Genomic DNA, 24,837 nt, shown 5'->3' with positions numbered 1-24,837 from the left:
CGTGCAGATGCATGGCTGTCAGTCTGAGGTGGTAAGGTGCAGCACCGGGGCCCCCCAGGGCACCGTCCTCTTGCCTTTCCTGTTTACCCGTTACACCTCGGACTTCACCTACAACACAGACAGCTGTCACCTCCAGAAGTTCTCTGATGACTCTGTCATTGTGAGTCGCGTGTCTGAGGGGAACGAGCTGGAGTACCGGTCGGTCATCACAGACTTCGTGGACTGGTGTGAGCGCATCCACTTGTGTCTCAACACCAGTAAGACGAAGGAGATGGTAATCGACTTCAGGAGGAAACCACCACCTCACCCACCGCTGAACATCCAGGGGGAGGACATAGAGACCGTGGACAGTCTCAAATATCTGGGTGTTCACCTCAACAGCAAACTGGACTGGACTTACAACACCGACGCCCTGTACAAGAAAGGCCAGAGTTGCCTCCACCTCCTGAGGAGACTGAAATCCTTTGGAGTGAGCAGGTCTGTTGGGCCCCGGGCAGAACAGAGCAGGAGAGAAAGAAACTGAATAAGCTGGTCAGGAAGTCCAGCTCTGTCCTGGGCTGTCCTCTGGACTCCTTGAAGGAGGTGACAGAGGAGGATGTTAGCCAACTTCAAATCCATCATGAACAACTCCTCTCACCCTCTGCACCGGACTGTAGTGGAGCTGACCAGCTCCTTCAGTGACAGACTGAGGCACCCTCAGTGCAAGAAGGAACGATACCACAGGCTGTTCCTCCCTGCTGCTGTCAGACTGTACAATAACACTGTGAAATAACCACATGCTCCGCACCGTGGAAAATTCTATAGCTAGCCAGGCCCCTGTAGTTGGTGCGGACCAAGGTAGCTTAGCCGCCGTTAGTTACCCCCTGGCAGATCCCGAGCAGCCGGGAAAGCAGGCCGACTGGGTGACTGTGAGGAGGAAGCATAGTTCTAAACAGAAGCCCCGTGTACATCACCAACCCGTTCACATTTCTAACCGTTTTTCCCCACTCGACGACACACCCGACGAGGATCAAACTCTGGTTATTGGCGACTGTTTTGAGAAATGTGAAGTTAGCGACACCAGCAACCATAGTCAATTGTCTTCCGGGGGCCAGAGCAGGCGACATTGAAGGAAATTTGAAACTGCTGGCTAAGGCTAAGCGTAAATTTGGTAAGATTGTAATTCACGTCGGCAGTAATGACACCCGGTTACGCCAATCGGAGGTCACTAAAATTAACATTAAATCGGTGTGTAACTTTGCAAAAACAATGTCGGACTCTGTAGTTTTCTCTGGGCCCCTCCCCAATCGGACCGGGAGTGACATGTTTAGCCGCATGTTCTCCTTGAATTGCTGGCTGTCTGAGTGGTGTCCAAAAAATGAGGTGGGCTTCATAGATAATTGGCAAAGCTTCTGGGGAAAACCTGGTCTTGTTAGGAGAGACGGCATCCATCCCACTTTGGATGGAGCAGCTCTCATTTCTAGAAATCTGGCCAATTTTCTTAAATCCTCCAAACCGTGACTATCCAGGGTTGGGACCAGGAAGCAGAGTTGTAGTCTTACACACCTCTCTGCAGCTTCTCTCCCCCTGCCATCCCCTCATTACCCCATCCCCGTAGAGACGGTGCCTGCTCCCAGACCACCAACAACCAGCAAAAATCTATTTAAGCATAAAAATTCAAAAAGAAAAAATAATATAGCACCTTCAACTGCACCACAGACTAAAACAGTTAAATGTGGTCTATTAAACATTAGGTCTCTCTCTTCTAAGTCCCTGATGGTAAATGATATAATAATTGATCAACATATTGATTTATTCTGCCTTACAGAACCCTGGTTACAGCAGGATGAATATGTTAGTTTAAATGAGTCAACACCCCCGAGTCACACTAACTGCCAGAATGCTCGTAGCACGGGCCGGGGCGGAGGATTAGCAGCAATCTTCCATTCCAGCTTATTAATTAATCAAAAACCCAGACAGAGCTTTAATTCATTTGAAAGCTTGACTCTTAGTCTTGTCCATCCAAATTGGAAGTCCCAAAAACCAGTTTTATTTGTTATCATCTATCGTCCACCTGGTCGTTACTGTGAGTTTCTCTGTGAATTTTCAGACCTTTTGTCTGACTTAGTGCTTAGCTCAGATAAGATAATTATAGTGGGCGATTTTAACATCCACACAGATGCTGAGAATGACAGCCTCAACACTGCATTTAATCTATTATTAGACTCTATTGGCTTTGCTCAAAAAGTAAATGAGTCCACCCACCACTTTAATCATATCTTAGATCTTGTTCTGAGTTATGGTATGGAAATAGAAGACTTAACAGTATTCCCTGAAAACTCCCTTCTGTCTGATCATTTCTTAATAACATTTACATTTACTCTGATGGACTACCCAACAGTGGGGAATAAGTTTCATTACACTAGAAGTCTTTCAGAAAGCGCTGTAACTAGGTTTAAGGATATGATTCCTTCTTTATGTTCTCTAATGCCATATACCAACACAGTGCAGAGTAGCTACCTAAACTCTGTAAGTGAGATAGAGTATCTCGTCAATAGTTTTACATCCTCATTGAAGACAACTTTGGATGCTGTAGCTCCTCTGAAAAAGAGAGCTTTAAATCAGAAGTGCCTGACTCCGTGGTATAACTCACAAACTCGTAGCTTAAAGCAGATAACCCGTAAGTTGGAGAGGAAATGGCGTCTCACTAATTTAGAAGATCTTCACTTAGCCTGGAAAAAGAGCCTGTTGCTCTATAAAAAGCCCTCCGTAAAGCTAGGACATCTTTCTACTCATCACTAATTGAAGAAAATAAGAACAACCCCAGGTTTCTTTTCAGCACTGTAGTCAGGCTGACAAAGAGTCAGAGCTCTATTGAGCTGAGTATTCCATTAACTTTAACTAGTAATGACTTCATGACTTTCTTTGCTAACAAAATTTTAACTATTAGAGAAAAAATTACTCATAACCATCCCAAAGACGTATCGTTACCTTTGGCTGCTTTCAGTGATGCCGGTATTTGGTTAGACTCTTTCTCTCCGATTGTTCTGTCTGAGTTATTTTCATTAGTTACTTCATCCAAACCATCAACATGTTTATTAGACCCCATTCCTACCAGGCTGCTCAAGGAAGCCCTACCATTATTTAATGCTTCGATCTTAAATATGATCAATCTATCTTTATTAGTTGGCTATGTACCACAGGCTTTTAAGGTGGCAGTAATTAAACCATTACTTAAAAAGCCATCACTTGACCCAGCTATCTTAGGTAATTATAGGCCAATCTCCAACCTTCCTTTTCTCTCAAAAATTCTTGAAAGGGTAGTTGTAAAACAGCTAACTGATCATCTGCAGAGGAATGGTCTATTTGAAGAGTTTCAGTCAGGTTTTAGAATTCATCATAGTACAGAAACAGCATTAGTGAAGGTTACAAATGATCTTCTTATGGCCTCGGACAGTGGACTCATCTCTGTGCTTGTTCTGTTAGACCTCAGTGCTGCTTTTGATACTGTTGACCATAAAATCTTATTACAGAGATTAGAGCATGCCATAGGTATTAAAGGCACTGCGCTGCAGTGGTTTGAATCATATTTGTCTAATAGATTCCAATTTGTTCATGTAAATGGGGAATCTTCTTCACAGACTAAAGTTAATTATGGAGTTCCACAAGGTTCTGTGCTAGGACCAATTTTATTCACTTTATACATGCTTCCCTTAGGTAGTATTATTAGACGGCATTGCTTAAATTTTCATTGTTACGCAGATGATACCCAGCTTTATCTATCCATGAAGCCAGAGGACACACACCAATTAGCTAAACTGCAGGATTGTCTTATAGACAAAGACATGGATGACCTCTAATTTCCTGCTTTTAAACTCAGATAAAACTGAAGTTATTGTACTTGGCCCCACAAATCTTAGAAACATGGTGTCTAACCAGATCCTTACTCTGGATGGCATTACCCTGACCTCTAGTAATACTGTGAGAAATCTTGGAGTCATTTTTGATCAGGATATGTCATTCAATGCGCATATTAAACAAATATGTAGGACTGCTTTTTTGCATTTACGCAATATCTCTAAAATCAGAAAGGTCTTGTCTCAGAGTGATGCTGAAAAACTAATTCATGCATTTATTTCCTCTAGGCTGGACTATTGTAATTCATTATTATCAGGTTGTCCTAAAAGTTCCCTAAAAAGTCTTCAGTTAATTCAAAATGCTGCAGCTAGAGTACTGACGGGGACTAGAAGGAGACAGCATATCTCACCCATATTGGCCTCTCTTCATTGGCTTCCTGTTAATTCTAGAATAGAATTTAAAATTCTTCTTCTTACTTATAAGGTTTTGAATAATCAGGTCCCATCTTATCTTAGGGACCTCGTAGTACCATATCACCCCAATAGAGCGCTTCGCTCTCAGACTGCAGGCTTACTTGTAGTTCCTAGGGTTTGTAAGAGTAGAATGGGAGGCAGAGCCTTCAGCTTTCAGGCTCCTCTCCTGTGGAACCAGCTCCCAATTCAGATCAGGGAGACAGACACCCTCTCTACTTTTAAGATTAGGCTTAAAACTTTCCTTTTTGCTAAAGCTTATAGTTAGGGCTGGACCCTGAACCATCCCTTAGTTATGCTGCTAGACGTAGACTGCTGGGGGGTTCCCATGATGCACTGTTTCTTTCTCTTTTTGCTCTGTATGCACCACTCTGCAATTAATCATTAGTGATCAATCTCTGCTCCCCTCCACAGCATGTCTTTTTCCTGGTTCTCTCCCTCAGCCCCAACCAGTCCCAGCAGAAGACTGCCCCTCCCTGAGCCTGGTTCTGCTGGAGGTTTCTTCCTGTTAAAAGGGAGTTTTTCCTTCCCACTGTAGCCAAGTGCTTGCTCACAGGGGGTCATTTTGACCGTTGGGGTTTTACATAATTATTGTATGGCCTTGCCTTACAATATAAAGCGCCTTGGGGCAACTGTTTGTTGTGATTTGGCGCTATATAATAAAAAAAAATAAATAAAATCACATGCAATATTAATATGTACATAAATCATGTGCAATAACAACTTGTTTACAAATCCCTGCAGTAATGTCACCTTACCACACCTAAACTCCATTTCACATATTGTAAATAAGATGCTCCTATTTTTTAATTCCAATCATGAAATATATATCTATATATATTCTATTTCTACCTCATTTTCTTATTTTATTGTATTGTTACAAGTATTATTATTATTGCTTATCTTGTACACACCGTTTGATGCATATCTTCCTCCAGTCACACTCATCTTGTGTGTCTTTTTAAGAGCTGATGTAACATGTGAATTTCTCCACTGTGAGATCAATAAAGTCTTATCTCTTATCTAACAAATATTTCATGAGGTGAAAGACTGAATGTTCCATTCAACAAGGTTCTATTGAATACGTGAAAAAACATTCATTATTTGTATATGGTAATAAATTAAGTGAAATTAAATAGCATAGGTTAGAATAGGTTTGGAAAGATTTATATTGTTAAATTTGCATGGAAAACAGTTAAGAAGTCAGCAACATGCAGATCCTGAGGTCCATCACATCTGTGCTAATCTCCAGTTTCTATAGCGTCAAGTGAATACAAGTCTATGACCCCCCCTGGACAGGAAGTCAGTCCATATCACGTTACTTCCCCAGAAAAGGCTGCTACCCATTTAGAGGCTGGTGGACTGACACAATGCAGATTCAGTGTCTTGTCCAAGGACACGAATGGGTAGCATGAAGCACACACCTGGAATTGAACACCAGCCTCTGTATTGATTGTCCAACTCCTAAGCGACAGAGCGACCCGCCCTGAACAACTTATTTTTAGAGTTATAACAGTCATGTTAACTGCTGTTTGTGAACTCAACTGCTCTTTAATCATGTGACACATAAAAGCTAATTTATGCAAATCAGGTTTGTACGTATGAAGAACCCCGTACTTCTCACTGGGAAACTCTTCACTCACTCTGTAATATTTTTAGCCATTCAGTGAAACTTTGGTGTAATATCTGACCCCTTTCTCACAGGTGCTTAAACAACTGACCACCTGTACACAGCCATGATGCACCTCTGCTCTGTGCTTCATGGCAGAGAGGAGAAGCGGGCAGCAGTCAGCACAAGGTCAAGACAGTCTGATGCTTTCCAGCACGTTAGACAAGCTTTACTGCTTTGACTGTACACATGTACTGCTACCTCAAAAAGATGTTACAGTGGTGCACAACTATTCAGAAAAGAAGAATAGTCAGCAGCAGCCTGACAAATGTAGCTGATTGTGTAGCACAGCAGTGAAGAGCAGTAGTAGGCAGGGCAACCCTGTTTGGACCGTTTTATAATGTGACGAGAAGACAACCTAACACTTTGTTAAAATCTAATCAACAGCAAAACTCCACACTAAAAAAAGAACTGCCGTCTCAACAAGAATAACAGATGTAACAATTTGTATAAATTTTTTTTTAAAGTTATTTCAACTTTCAACTGAGTTAATGCCACAAGACTAGTTAAGATGAAATAACTTTAGGTAAGTTGAATAACTTAAAAAAAAACTATGCAAATTGTTACATCACTTTTTTCTTGTTGAGAGAGCGGTTCATTTTTTGGGAGAGTGTGATGTAAGTATTTTGTACTGCCAAAACTGAAATAATTATTTCAGATTTGGCAGTACAAAATGTATTAAAATGAAAAAATGTACTGGCAGCATGGTGGCTTAGTGGTTAGCACTGGTTCCTCACAGATCATGGGATCGATTCCCGGCATTTCTGTGTGGAGTTTGCCTGTTCTCCACATGTTTGCGTGGGTTTCCTCCGGGCACGCCAGTTTCCTCCCACAATCAAAAACATGTTTCTTTAGGGTCTCCTCCTTTCTCTGCCCCTGACCAAGACAGCTTCTCTACATCTGGAGTTGCTCCCGGGTGCCGGTGTCACTGACCGTACGTTCCCCCCTAAAAATGGGTCCGCCCTGCCTTACCTGTGCATGCGTCATTTGGGACCACAGCAGCACATCTGACTCTCAACACCCAAAGCGATCAAAGGTAATAATGTGATTATTAACCATCAGATGACAAAGTAAAACCTCTTAAATCATTTTAAAGTCAGTTTTAAGCATAAAGAAGGCTGTTTTAAGCTGAAAATGAAGCTATAATCAGTGAATTGCTGTTGACGCTCAGAAATGACACTACTGAGCTCCGAAATGACACACGGCAGTGAGGCCCGATTTTTAGGGGAGACCGTTCGGTCGGCGACACCAGACCGTGGTGGCCCACTGCTCCTAGTGGTTGGATTGTGTCTAACTGTAACTAGGGTGGGTTAAATGCAGAGGACAAATTTCATTGTATGTATGTACATGACAATAAAGGCTCTAATTCTTCTACTCATTAATACTTCATGCAGTCTCAACATGAAGGCAGATCACTCCATCCACACTTTTTATTGGCTAAAACAAGAACATTATGTCAATTAGGAGAAAATATACAAGTCAAATTATTTATATCAGGAAGTTGGTTTTAATAGCAGTGTTGAGCCCCATCTGTCACAATGAACGACAAGACACTGCTGTGGATATGCAGCATGTTAACAGGAAGTGGAAGATGCTCATTCAGCCAAAGAAGGTCAGTTAACAGGTGTGTTGAACTATTTTACTTCCAGTCGTTGTAAGCGTTAGTTACACTGATGCCTTTCTTTGGAAACCTGCACAATGCAATAATCCTCCTTTCATCTTTAATTTTTTTTCTTGTCCAGAATTTGCCTGCTCTAGAGTGTGTTGAAAATGTTTTACTTTGCCGGTAGATTTAGGACAGACAGTACGTGGTGTGTGCCAGGAAGCTGATATACAAAGGCAGACTGACATGGTTTGAGCCTGACCCAGAACAAAAGTAGTGCGTGGTTCTCTATCTTTTGCATTATGAAAAATAAACATTTCTTGAGAATGTGTGAAGTTTTGACACACTGGGTACAATGATGAGAAAATGCCCTCTCAATTTTATTTTATTTTTAGTAAAATCCTTTGCATATTTCACTATTTTGCCTCGAAACTATCAAAAGCTAAGTGAGGTCCCGTGGGGACCACTTTGTGGGTGCATATAAAAGCACTGTAAGGAGCTGTTGAGGAACCCTTATTATTGTGCAGACATAAATCCTAAAGTTGACAAAAAGTAGCTCAACATTATGCAGATATATTTGTATAAAAATATGCAAGCACAGCTGAATTTGCAAGCAAGTGCAGAGAGGATGTTTGCCATAATGTGGGGAGTACAGGCAGCACGGCCTGGTGAACATTCCCCCACACTTCAGGAAGACACAACACTCAAGACAGGTTGCATGGTGAACAGCGTACTGAAGTGACAGAGTATTAATTATGATGATTCTTCTGAATAAACCTTTCATATATGGGGCAGCTATTTTAGATACTCACTGGTCTGTCCTGGTTTGTAGATTGGTTTATCAGTCTGGATGATGTGGATGAAAGACGGCGGGTCAATAAGGACTTTGGTCTTCTTCATCATAGAGTCATTTTTGCCCTGAACAGTGACGTGAATGGTTGACACAGTTCTCAAACTCACTATAGGAACCTGGAAAGACAGGTGACACACATCCATTAGCACATTTTGACAAAATATGATATACTCATTTAACAATATCTGTATTGCTGATCATCATTCATGGTTTAGAAATTTTATCCATATTCATGTTGTATCTCTGGGATCCCCAAGAATTTGCTGGACATCACAGTCAGTCTATGCAGAGATACTGTGACTGCTGTATGGTGTGGGGGCAGAAACTCAGTTTTTTCCCAGTGAAAACTGGTGTTGGTCAACGATGTGATCTGGCTCCTACACTGTACATTGATTGCATGGACTGGGTGATGGGTAGGGTGGTGGAAACCAATGGCTTACCCATCACCCAGTCCATGCAATCAATGTACAGTGTAGGAGCTTTACTGAGCTTGACTTTTCAGACAATGTTGTGATCTTTGCAGAATCAATGATGATTGCAGCACTTGAAATGTTGAGTAAGTAATCGGAGTGTCTGACTTTCCAATTGTCCTGGATCAGGACTAAGATTATGATTTCCTGGACTCAGCCATCAGATTTGCATCTGTATGCAAGTTCTAAAGTTCACTTATCTCACCAGGGACATTGATTTCTGTGGGTCCTCAGATTTAAATTATCCCACCTGAAGTCCATCACCGACCCCCTCCTGGACCCCTGCAGTTTGCCTACAGAGCCAACAGGTCTGTAGATGACGCCATAAACCTGGCCCTGCACTCCATCCTGCAGCACCTGGACTCCCCAGGAACCTATGCTAGGATCCTGTTTGTGGACTTCAGCTCTGCATTCAACACCATCCTTCCAGCTTTGCTCCAGGACAAGCTTTCTCTGCTCCACGTGCCCTGTCTGTGATCCACCTGCAGGTGGATCACAGACTTTCTGACAGACCGGAGTCAGCGTGAGAGGCTGGAAAAAAATGTCTCGAACACTCGGGCTCTCAGCACAGGATCTCCACAGGGCTGTGTCCTTTCCCCTCTGCTCTTCTCCCTCTACACTAACTGCTGCACCTCCAGCCACGACTCTGTAAAGCTCATCAAGTTTGCGGACGACACCACCCTCATCGGACTCATTTCGGATGGGGATGAGTCTGCTTACAGGAGGGAGGTGGACCGGCTGGTGACCTGGTGCAGCAGCAACAACTTGGAGCTCAACGCCCAGAAAACAGTGGAGATGATCGTGGACTTCAGGAAAGCCACAGCCCCCCGCCCTCCCTCGCTCTCACCAACAGCCCCATCACCACTGTGGACTGTCACCGCTTCCTCAGCACCACCATCACCCAGGACCTCAAGTGGGAGTCAACCATCAGCTCCCTCATCAAGAAGGCCCAGCAGAGGATGTACTTCCTGCGGCAGCTGAAGAAGGCCAAGCTGCCTGTCCAGCTGATGGTGCAGTTCTACACGGCCATCATCGAGTCCATCCTCTGCTCCTCCATCACGGTGTGGTACGCCGGGGCCACAGCCAGCGACAGACACAGACTGCAGCGCATTGTGGCCTCTGCTGAGAAGGTGATCAGCTGTAGCCTTCCATCTCTCCACGACCTGCACGTCTCCAGGACTCTGGGCTGAGCAGGTCGGATCACAGCTGACCCTTCTCACCCTGCACACGGTCTGTTCAAACCACTCCCCTCGGGCAGGAGGCTACGGTCCATCCGGACCAGAACCTCCCGCCATAAGAACAGTTTCTTCCCCTCTGCCGTTAGACTCATGAACTCCTCATAACTCAGTCACCTTAAGCTTAACTCTGTCACTTTATCATTTTATCACGGGTCACTTTAGACCAGGGGTGGGCAATCATGTGCCATAAAGGGCCGAGACACTGCAGGTTTTCCGTGCAACCAATCGCCTCAGCAGGTGATTTGATTAATGATCAGGTGTCTCAGCAGGTGATTTCATTGACAACCAGGTGTTTATGTACAGAGCAGAAGCTCATCAGCAACCCACCTGCTGAGGCGATTGGTTACATGGAAAACCTGCAGTGTCTCGGCCCTCGATGCCCACCCCTGCTTTAGACAATGTACTTTGGTTTTTAATTGCACTCCTCCCACTGCACTGTTTTTTTTTTCCTGTTTCTCTGTTGCACACAGCCTTTCATATTTCTTTTTTTAATCTTAGATTTTATCTTATTTTGACACGTTATATTTTATCTTAGCATTTTATCTCTTCTTAATGTTGCAACATTGTACCGAAGCAAATTCCTAGTCTGTGAATCCTGTTCACTGGCAATAAACTTCTTCTGATTCTGATGACGGAGTAAAACGGCTGCTGGACAGACATATTAGGCGATGAAGAACTTTGCAGGAGAATAAAGAGCCACATTTTTAGGTTCCTGGCGCTGCCTGTCTTACTGTATGATTATGTAACTTGGATGCTCACCACCAGTGACCTAAGGTGACAACTGCCAGCCCAGTCTCACTTTTTTTTTTCCGTGCTCCCATGACAAAATGAGTCAAATTTTCGTGACTAAGCTTTTTTTTAACTCACTATTCCTAACCCTACTCTCACCCCCAACCCTAACCATAATCTAATCTTACTCCTTCCCCTCACCCTAACCATAACCACCCGACCCTCCTGCTTCACTTTTAATTTTGTGCAGCCATCACGGAATGAATGAGAATGAATTTGTGCTGCCGTGATGAAAATAAGGCGCTTTTCGTCACAATATCACGAACCAATAGATTAATGTATATTTCGTGCTGCTGAAGCACAACCTGCCATGAGACCAGGTTGCAACTGCATGTTTTTGGAAACAAGTCTCTTCGGGGGATCCTTGAGTATCTCTGGAATGATTTTTTTTTTTTGGTCAAACAGGAGGTTATTTTGAGAGACTCAGGTGAGAAGTGTCATTCCTTTTGTAAGGAAGCATCAACTATGACATTTTGACTATGTGGCAAGTTTCTCTGGCCCTGATCCAGCATCTAGGTGCATCAGTTTTGAAGACACCAGTAGCTGGACAGGGCTAAGGGGATGCCCACGCTTCAACCTGGCTGTGGCAGATAAGTGGTCACTTTCAAGAGATGGGGGTGGATAAGTTGCTGATGGCAGACCATGCACAGTTAGGGAAAACAGCAGCGCCAAAACAATTCCAATATTGATATTATAGGAGTACAAAGTTTCCAATACAGACATATTAAAGTATTTGTTTCTCACTAAAGTTTACAAGAGAAACAAATGCCAAACATATTCAATTTATACAGAAATACAGCTGTCTGGGAGCATATTACATCATTTTGGATTATATGGTTTGAGCAACCAACCAATGTATGTCATGCTGCGGTCACACTGTCTTCACTCAGACAGGCAGTCGCTGTGTCACTTTGTTCAGTATTTGCATGTGTCTGTATTGTCTTGTAGCTCTCTTGTATCTAATGTGACCATGGAGTGACGGGGATCCCAGCCATGCTTGACGGCATTGTACATAAACAATGCCATCACAGCACCCTGTGCTGGACAAACTACACAATAACACTATTTCCAACAGCCAAAGTGTTTTTTTCTGCACTGTTTATTTGGTATAATAAAAAATTTTCAAATGAGCAAAACTAACAGATGTTCATGAAAGGCTCACACTGGTCAATATTATCAGCCAAACGATATAGCTGCAGGGGTCTAAAAAAGCTAAATCTGCTTGTGCTTTTGTTTGGTGTCACTGACATTTCAGTAAGGTCATGAGTTTGTACCTTTCCATACCGAATGGAAAGTATCCAGTTAGTGTGGAAAACGAAGGAAGCTGTCGACACTAAAGTCAGCACTCAAAATAACCTTGGTTCAACAATCTGTGGCTACATTTTTTGGGGACAAAAGTCAAAGTTCCAAAGTCTGAAATTACATCATCCAAACATTTTAAATTCACCACATGTAGCCCTGAATGCAAAGCATTTATCACATGTATTAATAACAACGTGTGTGTGTGTGTGCATGCTGAAGCCATTCCTTTCACAACTGAATGCTTGAGTGCTAACAAAGGGGTAACGTGTTCACGGCCCGTTTTGTCTGTTAGCAGGATCCCCCACCCCCACCCTCTGTCTCTTGGCTAGGCCCGTTCATTTGGGGGGAGTCACCTCAGCAAATCATCCATCTCTATTCGTGGTATGAAACTCCAATTTTTATGATCCATATATTGATTTGGCATATGTCTCACACCAGACACCCTTTCTGATGCAACTCTAGATCAAGAAGGAACCTCATATGTATGTTTTTCAAAGGTGGGAGAAACCAGAGTATCTGAACAATGGGTTCAAGAGGAAAACATGCAAGAACTGGGGTTTGGTGGACTTGAACCCAGGACCTTTTTGCTGAAGCAAGAGTAAACCCCCCCACCCGGACCCAATAAAAGAAGCATTTCAATTAGACCTAGTGGAGAAGCAGGGTCAAGGAAGACTTCTTTAGAGTTTGATGTAACTGTGGATCCAATTTTTTTAAATTAACATTTCAGTAATATTAGTTTACGTGTTAATTACACGCTGGGGATATAGCACCCCGACTGTCAGCTCTAAGTAAAAGTATTGTCGCTCCAGCTTGTGTTTGTTTTTTGTTTTTTTGTGGATGGACTTTTTCTGTATGTATTTTGCTATGGGCAATTTGTAAAAGAGTTTCTGAAGTGTGCAAATTATTCTTCATGGTCATCCCTTTATACAACAGAATAATTCCACTTATTTTAGCCATACTTTTCGTATTAAAATGCTAACAAATCCATTTCTATTGGGTCTATAAAAAACAAAAATCAAGCTGGTCTAAAGATACAAATTTGTGCTATCAAAAAATGTTCACATTTCTCTTCACAGCAGGAAGGAAAAGAAAAACAAAACAAAAAAAACCCTAGAAAAAAAAAAAAGGAGAAAACAGGACAAAAGGCTTTTTAGCCAGCAGAATAATGATTTGTACCTGCTGATGAGCATGCACGTGTACATTGTACAATCTGCAGCAGGGTGAGGAAAAGAAAATCCATTTATTGATTTGTGGCTTGAACACCAGCTGTATCAACATCTTGATTTAAGTCATATTTAAGCAAATTTTCTAATTTTACAGGGTCTTTTTTTAATATTATTATTTCAGACTGTTGTTGAACCAAACCTTCCTGAACAATTATAGCAGCTGTATTTTTAAGCATTTGAAGACAAGTCCATTTTAAAGTATGGTTATACTTGTAAAGCACGGGTTCACTTTGGAATCTTAGTGGTGTTACGTAACGGGGACTGAGAACACGCTTACATCTGTGAAAGAGACACAGCACAGGGCAGGGGGTGAGCTCTGACCTCCACCAGAGAGCAGATTCAGTTTAAAATCCACAGTAAACCCAAACGGCTTAAAGTAAAGTGAACTTAGCACTGTTGTCACATCGCTGGCAATATGGAGTGAAGGTGGTACATTGTACAATATGACTAAAAACAAAGCTACAATCCACAGAGCTCCAAAGTATCTTTGAATCCCCAGTTATACAGCTTCATGATGAAGTGGTACAGAGGAGGATTTTCTTTCACCAAAACATCAAATCTAGGCTTGCATCTCAGATGTACCTTCTGGAAAATTGTAGCTGAACTTTCAGGTCTCCTTTTTAAGAAAATCCTCCTCTATACCACTTCATCATGAAGCTGTATAACCGGTGATACAATATGCAAAACGTACAATTTCTCCAATCACAGCCATAGAAGCCTCTAACATATTCTGAGTTGTCTGGGTGTCTTTCCTCACTCTTCTCCTTCTTGCACAGTCGCTCAGTTTTTGAGAACTGTCTACTCCACATAGATTTACCATAGAGTGCCATACTGTTTGTATTTCTTCATAATTTATGTAAATAAAGTCCAAGACATATTCAGTGACTTAGAAATGGTTATGTAGCCATCCCCTGACTTGTCTGAAGAAAACTGGCAATAAAACTGATTATTTACAGGTATTATACCAAAGCATCCCATTATTTATGGCAGCCCATCATCTTGGCTTTTATATTTTTAATAAATTTATATCACATAGAGATTTGCCTCTCCAGGAACAATCACCTTATTGTGGTGGAGAGGGTTGTGTGCCCCTATGAACCTGAGAGCTGTGTTGTCTCAAGCCTTTGTGCTCCTGGTAGGATCTTCCATGGCAAATTGGTCTCAGGCAAGGGGTCAAACTAAGAATGGCTCATAATGACACCATGACAAAATGAGGAAGTGGAAACGTGATCCGGCCTGGAGGAAGCCCGTGGCCCCCGTCTGGAGCCAGGCCTGGATGAAGGTCCCGTCAGCGAGTGCCTGGTGGCCAGGCTTGCGAAGGAGCCCAGTCAGGCACAGCCCGAAAAGGCAACATGGGCTTCACACTCCACCCTGTGGGCTCACCACCCGCAGGGTGGAGATGGGGAATCACTAGAGTCGGGTGCACTGTTCCATGGGTAGCAGTGAATATCGAGGGCCTCGATGGACCAGACCCAGGTGGCAGAGGCTAGCTATGGGGGTGTGGAACATCACCTCGCTGAGAGGGAATGAGCCAGAGCTTATGTGGGCGGTGGAGTTTTACCAGTTAGATCTGAAGGACCTTGCTTCCACGCACAGCCTCGGCTCTGGAACCACTCCCCCTGATAGGGGATGGACCTTGTTCTTCTCTGGAGTTGCCCACGGTTTGAGGTGCCAGGAGGGTGTGGGATACTCATGAGTCCCTGGCTAAAGGCACGGTCACATGGTGTTAGCTGATCGAAGGAAAAAAGTTGCCACAAATTGTCAAGAAAAAGTGGATGAATGAGCCTGCACTTCTCCCATCACCGAAAAGCCTGCGAGTGCAGAGCGCATAAAAGACCGAAAGGAAACCAACAAAAGAAAAATGAAGTGAACAGCGACCTTGACGCTTTACAGCTGCGAGAGGTAGTTGTCTTGACAACAGGTTTGTCTTCACTACAACAGCGTATGCTCACACATGCACATTGCAACCAGACATGGCTGCAACGTGCGTAAATAGTTAAAGTAGTTGATCAAACATTATTGCTGCTATTGTTTCTGTATGAAAAACGTTGCTTTTCATCCCACACATGGATGAGTCACATTCAGCTTGTCGGATCTTTAGTTATTGATCCATTCAGATATTGTCAATGTTCGTGCAAGACGTCGGACGAAGTAGGACGACAATCAAACAGAACGCTGACGGTAGCTACACAATGGATGGAACTATGCAAACGATGACAAACCGTCAAGACAGAAAGCAAAACAGAATACAAATGAACTGAGGATGTTGTCAGGATTTGTTCACATTTTTCAACAGTTTGAAAATTCTGATGAAGCACCAGCTACAGGAACGAGGCTGGATGATGGTTAAACGATGTCTCGTAAGTCCAGATGTCTTGTTTCATTTTGGCTTCGGTGTCCTTCGTTAGTGCCGTGTGATCGGGGCTTAAACGCTGCTACTCTGATAGATGAGAGGGTCGCCACCCTTCACCTTCGGGTGGCAGGGAGGAAAACTATGACTATTGTTTGTGTGTACACTCTAAAAAATGAACCGCTGTCTCAATGAGTAAAAGTGATGTAACAATCTGCATAGATAGAGGAGCCAGGGGTTGCCTGTACCCACACAGGTGCTGATCACATGGGCTTCCTGGCAACAGGGGCATTCCAGCGGGAGCTCCCCAATTGGTCAAGAGTGTGCCAGTCAACCTTGAGCTGAGCCATGCCAGCTGTGTGGAATGGAATCATCTGAATGTCATCCAGGTACATCACATTCCAACATTAAAGCGCAGCAGGAAACATTTTCATTCCATCAATGTACATATCATATGTGATGCACCAATGCATCTAACATTGTGGCTATGTGGCCTCGATCAACGGATGACTCATTTATCCTGACTAACAGCATGGTTGGGGAAACCCAGTCTCACACCTTTTTTTTCATGCTCCTGTCACAAAATGAGTGACATTTCCATGACACATTTCTTATCTTACTATTTCTAACCTTAACCCCTTCTAGTATATTAATCTAATGGCTTGTGAGGGGGGCACGAAAATTGGGTGCTTTTTGTGACGGGGCACGAAACACATGTGAGAATGGACTAGTTTATTCAGGCTGACAGAGTATCAAATAAGATATCCCTGTGCATCTCCACTTCAATGACTTCATGAATTTCATTTACGTAACTTCATCTGTGGCTCTCACACTTTTTTCTTTTTTTTTAAATCACAGTGATCATTCCAGACAGGGAGGCCTATTAAAATAGATTTCCATATTTAAAAATGGGCATGGACAGGGAGGAGGTTGGTGTGTGTGCATATGCGCTCAGCTCCATGTTTAGTAGGATGTAGAAACCGGAATGTGATTGAATCTCTGCTTACGCACACTTTGATACATCTGAATATTTTTGTGCTTACGCCAGTTTCTGGGTTTTGGCTTACGCCATGTTTCAGTGGGAAATCCATGCAAGTATTTATCCATTAGACCCCTGGAGAGGTGTGATTGGGAGGAACAGCTTCGCTGATCTAAACCTGAGCAGTCGTTTGTTATTGGTCTTCTGCGATAGTCATGGACTGTCCATAACGAACACCATGTTCAATCACAAGGATGCTCATAAGTGTGCATGGTACCAGAGCACCCTAGGCTGAAGATCAATGATCGATTTTGTGATCATATCATCTGATCTGAGGCTGCATGTTCTGAACACTCGGGTGAAGAGAGGGGCCAAGCTGTCAACTGATCACCATCTGGTGGTGAACTGGATCAGAGGGTGGGGGAGGACTTTGGACCGACCTTGTAAGCCCAAACTGATAGTGTGGGTGAACTGGGAATGTCTGGAAGAGCCCACTGTCTGACAGATCTTCAACTCACACTTCCGGCTGAGCTTTTCTAGCATCCCTGTGGAGGTTGGGGGTATTGAACTAGAATGGGCAATGTTCAAAGCTTCCATTGCTGAAGCTGCAGTGGGGAGCTGTGCCCTAAAGGTATTAGGTGCATCAAGGGGCAGCAGCCCTCAAACGCTGTATTGGACACCGGTAGTCACGGAAGACTTCTGACTGAAGAAGGAATCCTTCCAGGATATGTTATCTTGGCACCTCAGGAGGGGAAAAAAGGGAACCATCCAAACTGTCTACAGTAAGGATGGGACTCTGTTGACTTCAAATGAGGATGCAATCTGGTGGTGGAAGGAACACTGTGAGGAACTCCTGCATCAGACTGGACTTCCCTCTATAGTACGGGCAGAGCTGGCAGCTGATGGGGGGATCATCATCAATTTCCCTGGTGGAAGTCGCTGAGGTAGTCATACAAGTCCACTGTGGCAAGGCCCAGGGGGTTGATGAGATTTGTCCAGAAATGCTGAAGGCTCTGGGTGTGGAGGGATCGTCTTGGATGAGACGTCTCGTCAACATTGCGTTGAGGTCTGGGACAGTGCCTAAGGAGTGGCAAACTGGGGTGGTGGTGCCCATATTTGAAAAGGGGGACCAGAGAGTGTGTGCCAATTACAGAGGCATCACACTACTCAGCCTCCCTAATAAAGTCTACTCCAGGGTGCTGGAAAGGAGGGTTCGGCCGATCGTCGAACCTCTGACTGAAGAGGAAAAATGCTGGTTCTGTCCTAGTTGTGGAACAACTGACCGGATAGAGAATGTGGACTTGCCCCAAGTGAAGGAGTTCAAGTACCCAGGGGTCTTTTTCACGAGCAAGGGGACAATGGTGCATGAGATTGGCTGGAGAATCAGGGCGGTGTTGCATTCACTGTACTGTACTGTTGTGATGAAAAGGGAGCTGAGCCAAAAGGTCAAGCTCTCGATCTGCTGGTCAATCTTCGTCCCTCTCTTACCTATGGTCATGAGGGTTGGGTCATGACTGAAAGCACTAGATCACGGGTACAAGCGACCAAAATGGGCTTCCTCAGGAGGGTGGCTGGTGTCTCCCTTAGAGATAGGGTGAGAAGCTCGGAGTAGAGCTGCTGCTCCTTCACGTTGAAAGGAGCCAGCTGAGGAGGTTCAGGCATCTGGTAAGGATGCCTCCTGGGCGCCTCCCTAGGGAGGTGTTCTAGGCACGTCCACCTGGGAGGAGACCCGGGGAAGACCCAGGACTAGATGGAGAGATTATATCTCCACACTGGCCTGGGAACACCTTGGGATCCCCTAGGCAGAGGTGGTTAATATGGCCCAGGAAAGAGAAGTTTGGAGTCCCCTGCTGGAGCTGTTGCCCCCGCCACCCAATCCCGGATAAGAAATTGAAGATGAGTGAGATTCCCTTGAGTTTTAGTTTAAGGAAGATAATTTTAGAATTGTGAAGCCTGGTTTACATTTTGTATTTGAAATGGCCTAAACAAATTAAAATGTGTGTCATATCAAGCAGCCCAATACTTTTGAAGGGCATTGTATATGAAATGTATCGATCATACTTTTGATGATGGAATATCATTTCAGTTCACGCCCAGAGCGCTTGCAAACTCTGCTGCTATTCACAAAGCTTTCTATGCCAGTATTACGCTGGTCTTATGTACTACTCCATATGCTATTTTTATAGTAGAGCTCTGACTGTGGATGCTGTCACCACGCAGTCAGTCTACTCACTCATTGTGTATGATTTACAGATTGTGAATATAAATACAGAATTATTTAAATCAATAACATGAAACTCAGAACAACACAGACATGAGGAGAGAATGATTGTCACTTCTTTCTATCATGCTAGCTTGCACAATTCCTCACAGTCACCTGGATAATAATCATACCTCTCTACCTGATCAGATTTGTAGTGGGTTGCCCTCACTGTAGAGGTTTTGGCTCATCATAAAAGCAGGATGCTAACAAGGCTATTGAGATGGCATTCATTTTTACCTCATAATTGTTTGTGTAAAACCAGCCCAGAGGTTGTCAAAGGGCTGTGACATCATCACTTCAGAGCTCTATAAAGGGCTGCTGATGTACTGACATCGTGGTATTGACTGGACAAGTTGGGTTTGTCATGATGTCAGAATTAGTTAAAGGAGCATTACTGCAAGTGTTATTGCCAGAAATATCATGGTTGCAATTATACATATTATGTTATATCTTTTCTTAAATGTATACAATTTATTCCTGGATTAGATTAGTAGTTTCTGGGAATTACTATATTTCAGATATGCAATTTACTGCTATTTATAATAGGAATGTTTCCTTTGCTATTGTACACTTGTCAACTGACAGTCTGCATTTGTGAAAGGACAGCACAGTGTTCTTAGTTGTTAGCGCTGTTGCCTTGCAGCAAAAAAGTCCACAGTTAAATTAGAAACTGGTTCTTTCTGTGTGGAATTTGCATGTTCTCTCCATGTTTGCGTGGGTTCCCTCTGGGTGTTCTAGCTTCCTCCAACTTCAAAGTACATGCAGGTTAATCAAACTGGTGACTCTAAGCTGGCTGTAGGGATAGGTTCCACACCCCCCAATGACCCTATAGAATAAGCAGGTTTCGAAAATGGAAGGTTGGACATTTTAGAGAACATATTAAATGTTGTTAGCCTTAGCATGTTTGTTGTTAGCCTTAGCATGTTTGGACACATGAACAGCAGCTGTTGGTAATGCCGCGTTCACACCGGACGCCACGCGAGTGACAGCGGCGAGAGGTTGCCATGTAATCCCTATGGAAGGACGCATTGTGGCGCCACAAAAGTCCAAGCCATGCAATGTGATGGACGCGAATAAAGCAATTTTGAGCGATTGGCACGTTTGTGGTGCAATATTGCGTTGCAACGCATCGCGTCGCCCTCTAAACCAAGTTGAAAAATCTGAACTTTTTCGTCTTGTCGCGCCTTGATGACCAATCAGGGACTGGATATGTAGTGACGTGGAGATGTCGGGAGTCAATACTTGATGTGGACATGTCCTGTCTCTGGCAATCAGCCTGTGAGCAGGACTTATGTCCCTTTTGTCCTTTATTTAACACAATTATGACAGAGTTTGAGGAGGGGAGAGCGATGAACTGCAGCAGCAGCCAGTTTTTTTTTTTTTCCTTTGTTCACATGTGCACATGCGAACAGGACAGGAGGTCCTCAAACTGGGTCTTGGAGAGGTGGAAGTACCGCTGAAAGCGGCCGTCATCCAGACGCAGCTCCTGCAGCAAATGATGAATTTGTGGTGTCGTGTGGCATCCGGTGTGAATGTGGCTCAAGTAGAGCGACACACCAGGCGATGGCGGCACGTCCCTCGCCTGGTGATGGACGCAAATTTGTGGAGTCACGTTACGCGATGCACAGCATATCCAACTGTATGTTGGCCCGGTGTAAAAGGGGCTTTAACTAAATTCCTGTGTTCTCAGTGGATATCTTACTGCAGCAAATCAGCTGACTGTTACTTTCTGTACGAGTGCTCACATTATCACAAAGACACAGACTATCTACTCGACTCAATACTATTGATTCCGAACAAAGGGCAACCCAAAAAAAAAAAAAAAGTAAAGGCAGAAAATGATTAAATATGTTCAGATGTAGAGAGGATTAATTTGTTTCTATACTGTGCATCTGAGCCCACTGAACCCAAAAACCAACAGTTAAAAAAACAAGTTATTGATTTGAACATTAATGTTTGCCAGGTTAGTGTACACACGTAGGAGTCAGACCTGGAAGGTTATGCAGCGGTAAAAGTCCTGTTTGATGTTCTCCTCCTCCAGTATGGTGGTGTTGCCAGAGTTCATATTAACAGTGACAGTCAGAGTAACTGCTTCTGTGGGGTTGTTGATATGAGCGCACAGGGTCTCTTGGTTCCCCCCTATCATCTGTGAACTCACTGTGACTGCAAAAATGCTGCAGATAGAGAAGGGACAATATACAGTTAGGTCTGGGGTGACACACTTCAAAGAAAAAATAAAAATAAAAAAAAATATTCCACACCACCAGACAAAATGTTAAGTAGACACAAGTATTCAGAACTCAACAAACAGCGTTAATAGATATTTTAACATTACAAGATGTAATTTTGACTCATGTTTAACATTACGTTGTTCTTGTTTAAGCATTATAATTCAGAAAAGTTTTTGTCTGACTTTGACAGCGTCTATTTCTCAAATCTATATGTGATGGTGCAAAATCTACAACTTGCTGTATTGATCCATTGCCAAAAAGGCTTAATGAGTAATCTGTGGCCAATATTAGGCCTTTCTCTGTTCAAACTTATTGCTTACCACTGGAATTTGTCCTGTTTGCTTTAAAACTGATGCAGTAAAACCTCTTTTGCAGAAACCTAGTTTGGATCTAGGAATGCTAGTAAACAACAGATCATTTTGTAATTACGTCGGCCAAGGACATAAGAAAATCATCAAGGTTTATTTATTTATCTTTCTGTCTGTCTGTTAGCAGGATTACTACTATTACTACTACTATTACTACTGCACAGATTTTAACTAAATTCTCACAACAGACAGATATTAGGCCATGAAAGACTCCATTAAATTTTGGAAGTGACCCGGATCCGGATTCTGGACCAAGTTTCACATTATATAGGCTTTGATGGATTATGTCAAAAATACTTCACGGATTCTCACCAAATTTGCACCATAGACAGTTTGCCTGTAAATTTCTGAATCTTCACAGTTAGCATTTGGGTCATGTTATTCCACAGAAACTGCACCCCCTAAAGTGGTGTATATTTAGTTGCTAGCTAATGAAGATGATTCAATGTCATTGTTATTATTATTTGACACTGTTGATCACAGCATTTTGATGGAGAGAATTTAATTATTTGGCATCTTTGATCAAGTACTCTGAGCAGGTAGAATTGCCTGCCCTTGGATCAGTGTCCAAGATTAAATCTGATTTGTCTTCAAGACCAGTCTGTATGTATGTAATCTGGCTGGAGGACCTAAAAATGGTGACCCAAATTGGAGTCTCCAGTATTCAAAGAAGGAGGTGTTTCATATCTGACCAACACTCTGAAAATCATCAAGAGGTGTTATAGTGTACAGTTTGATGCAAAGTCCAGTCTGTATAAAGAGCTGAGAAAGTGGATTGTGGTGGCCCTGAGGGTAGATTAGCAGGTATTTATTTGAAGAATGTAATTGGGTGACTCACCATCTGTGGTCTAGTGACCTTCAGCCTGCTTACAGGGGAATCAAAGCAGTTGTGCAACCACCTCACCATCACCACAACCTTGATATGTCCTGCTACAGTGGCGGCTATCTGCTGTCAACCTGACTTTTTGCCCTTGTTGAGTATTTTAATAAAAATATCTTACATAATATGGCTTGCTGTGTGGGTAATTATACTAACCCACCATCTAAGAAGTCCATCCTCCAGTATTTCCATTAAGTGTAATTTTCATTCATATTCAGTTTTTATATTAGCACTGTTAGCAGGTATCGATAGCTTGGTGGCATTAGGTCCACTGATGGTGCAACTGTTATTGAGGCAATATGCTAGCCAGACTTTGTTAAACCCACCCTAAGCCACCCGCTATGAAAACCACTGCCCAGTCTGAAAACATATGATTTTAAGAAAAACACCCAAACCACAGTTAGCCTGTGAGCCTTAGCTTGTTTGGGAACTCCAGGATGGCAGATGCATTCAGGCTTCATTCATCCTACCAAGGTTACATCGGACTTGCCCAAACTCCACTTCTTTACTAATTAATGGTTTGGTGGAGTTAAGGACAGATGATAGTGACATCTAAAACTGGCATATTTGAGCTTCAAAACCACTGCACACAAAGGTAAGTAGTGAGGAAAGCTACCAAGATGACAAGACAACCCTGAAGATGTTATTGACTTCTGTGTCTGTGACTGGAGAAATTGTGCATAGTGCAAGTTTTGCATTTTACTTCACCAGTTACCCACCTTCAGAAATGGCACAGAGTATTTTCTCAGGTATGTTTTCCAGAAAGCACATGAGAGACACAATCTGATCTGTACAGTTCTCTGAATATCCTTCTCTGCTCAACACCATTATGACGCTCGATAACTGGTGAAGTAAAATGCAAAACTTGCACTATGCACAATTTCTCAATGTGAGGCACAGAACCCGATAACATCTTCAGGGTTGTCTTGTCATCTTGATGGCTTCCATCACTAGTCACCTTCTTGCACACTCACTCAGTTTCTGGGAAATGATGCCTCTGGACAGATTTACTACACAGTACCATACTGTTTGTATTTCTTAATAATGGAGGTAAATGAAGTCCAAGACATAATCAGTGTTTTGGAAATGTTCATGTATCCATCCCCTAACTTGTCTGAAGAAAACTGGATGTAAAAGTGATGGTCTACATGTGTTATATTAGAGGCTGCATTTACTTATTCACATTATTTTGCCCTTCTGTGTACACTGTCAATGTACTGTGGAATTGTAAAGGCAAACAGATACAACCATCTCTAAACTCTGGTATATGACTTGCATGATGCAGCACAGTTTTACAAGAACATGTTCTTCCAAAACTTGCCTAAAATGTTGCTTCTGGTCTGGAATGGATTCCATTATATTCTGGGGCAGATGCTAATAAAGGGACAGCCGGAGACATTTAAATTGGAATGATGAGATTTTGAAAAAGAGTGCTGTACTCATGAAATTTGAAATATAGGTTCTATCCTGCACCACAAAATGCACTCTGATGAATGTCCATCTAGTTTAAGAAGTTTCTCATCCATATAGGATTGTAGCACCGTGGACTCAGTAGCGCCGCTGATATGTGGCTGGTGCTTTTTGGCATCGACAGGCCTGCTGCTCACAGGGAGACAGAAGGTACATATTTAATTGACCTTTTGGTAATTGTGTTGAGACTGCTGATGTTGTGGGTGCCAGTAGTGAAGCAGCATCACCAAATATAAATCCTGTCACCTGCCTTTCAGAAAGGGGTGTCTAAAACCAAGATAAAAACACTAAATCTGAGGGAAATGATGTTGCTGCATGGACAGATCTTGACAAGATGTCATAAATTAAGATTGTCAAATCTAGAGATAAGCATGTCAAACACTTAAAATAAGAAATTAACCCATAAAACAAGATAAATTATCTAGCATTTCTAAATTATTTTTTATCTTGGTATTTATCTTGTTTTAAGGATACATTTCTTATTTTAAGTGTTTGACATGCTTATTTCTAATTTTAACAAACTTTAATTCAACACATCTTGTCAAGTGAAATGAACTGTCTATGCAGCAAGATCATTTCTCTCAGATTTAGGGTTTTTAATCTTGTTTTTAGACACCCCTTTTTTTGGCAGTGTACAACTTGAGAAAATCTGGTAGTTTTTATCAGCAAAGGATCACGAGATAAATCTGAGGTCCTGGAAATGATTAAAAGTGATCCTGACATTCAGCATTTTTCTTGTCCAAATTGTGTAACAGTGTCCTGGGGACATCCACTGGACTCACTGATAACATACATCAAAGTACCTGTTTGCTGAGTGCATCACGACCAGGTGACTCGGC

The 24,837-nt window shown here is 42.8% G+C and overlaps 1 protein-coding gene across 3 annotated transcripts in view; it reads right to left on the bottom strand.

Annotated features, from left to right (window-relative positions):
• LOC117508439 (alpha-2-macroglobulin) overlaps nucleotides 1-24,837 on the bottom strand; it is a 93,876-nt gene that overhangs the window by 68,775 nt on the left and 264 nt on the right. For all 3 annotated transcript variants that reach the window (XM_034168202.1, XM_034168203.1, XM_034168204.1), the window contains exons 2-3: nucleotides 21,040-21,223; nucleotides 8,392-8,548 (exon numbers count right to left, since the gene is read on the bottom strand). In XM_034168202.1, coding sequence (XP_034024093.1) covers nucleotides 8,392-8,548; nucleotides 21,040-21,223 — 341 coding nt within the window. The remainder of the gene's footprint in view (nucleotides 1-8,391; nucleotides 8,549-21,039; nucleotides 21,224-24,837) is intronic.

The sequence above is a fragment of the Thalassophryne amazonica genome, chromosome 4, assembly GCF_902500255.1.
Source record: "Thalassophryne amazonica chromosome 4, fThaAma1.1, whole genome shotgun sequence".
Classification (NCBI taxonomy): Eukaryota; Metazoa; Chordata; class Actinopteri; order Batrachoidiformes; family Batrachoididae; genus Thalassophryne; species Thalassophryne amazonica.
This window is presented reverse-complemented; position numbering and strand designations above follow the sequence as displayed.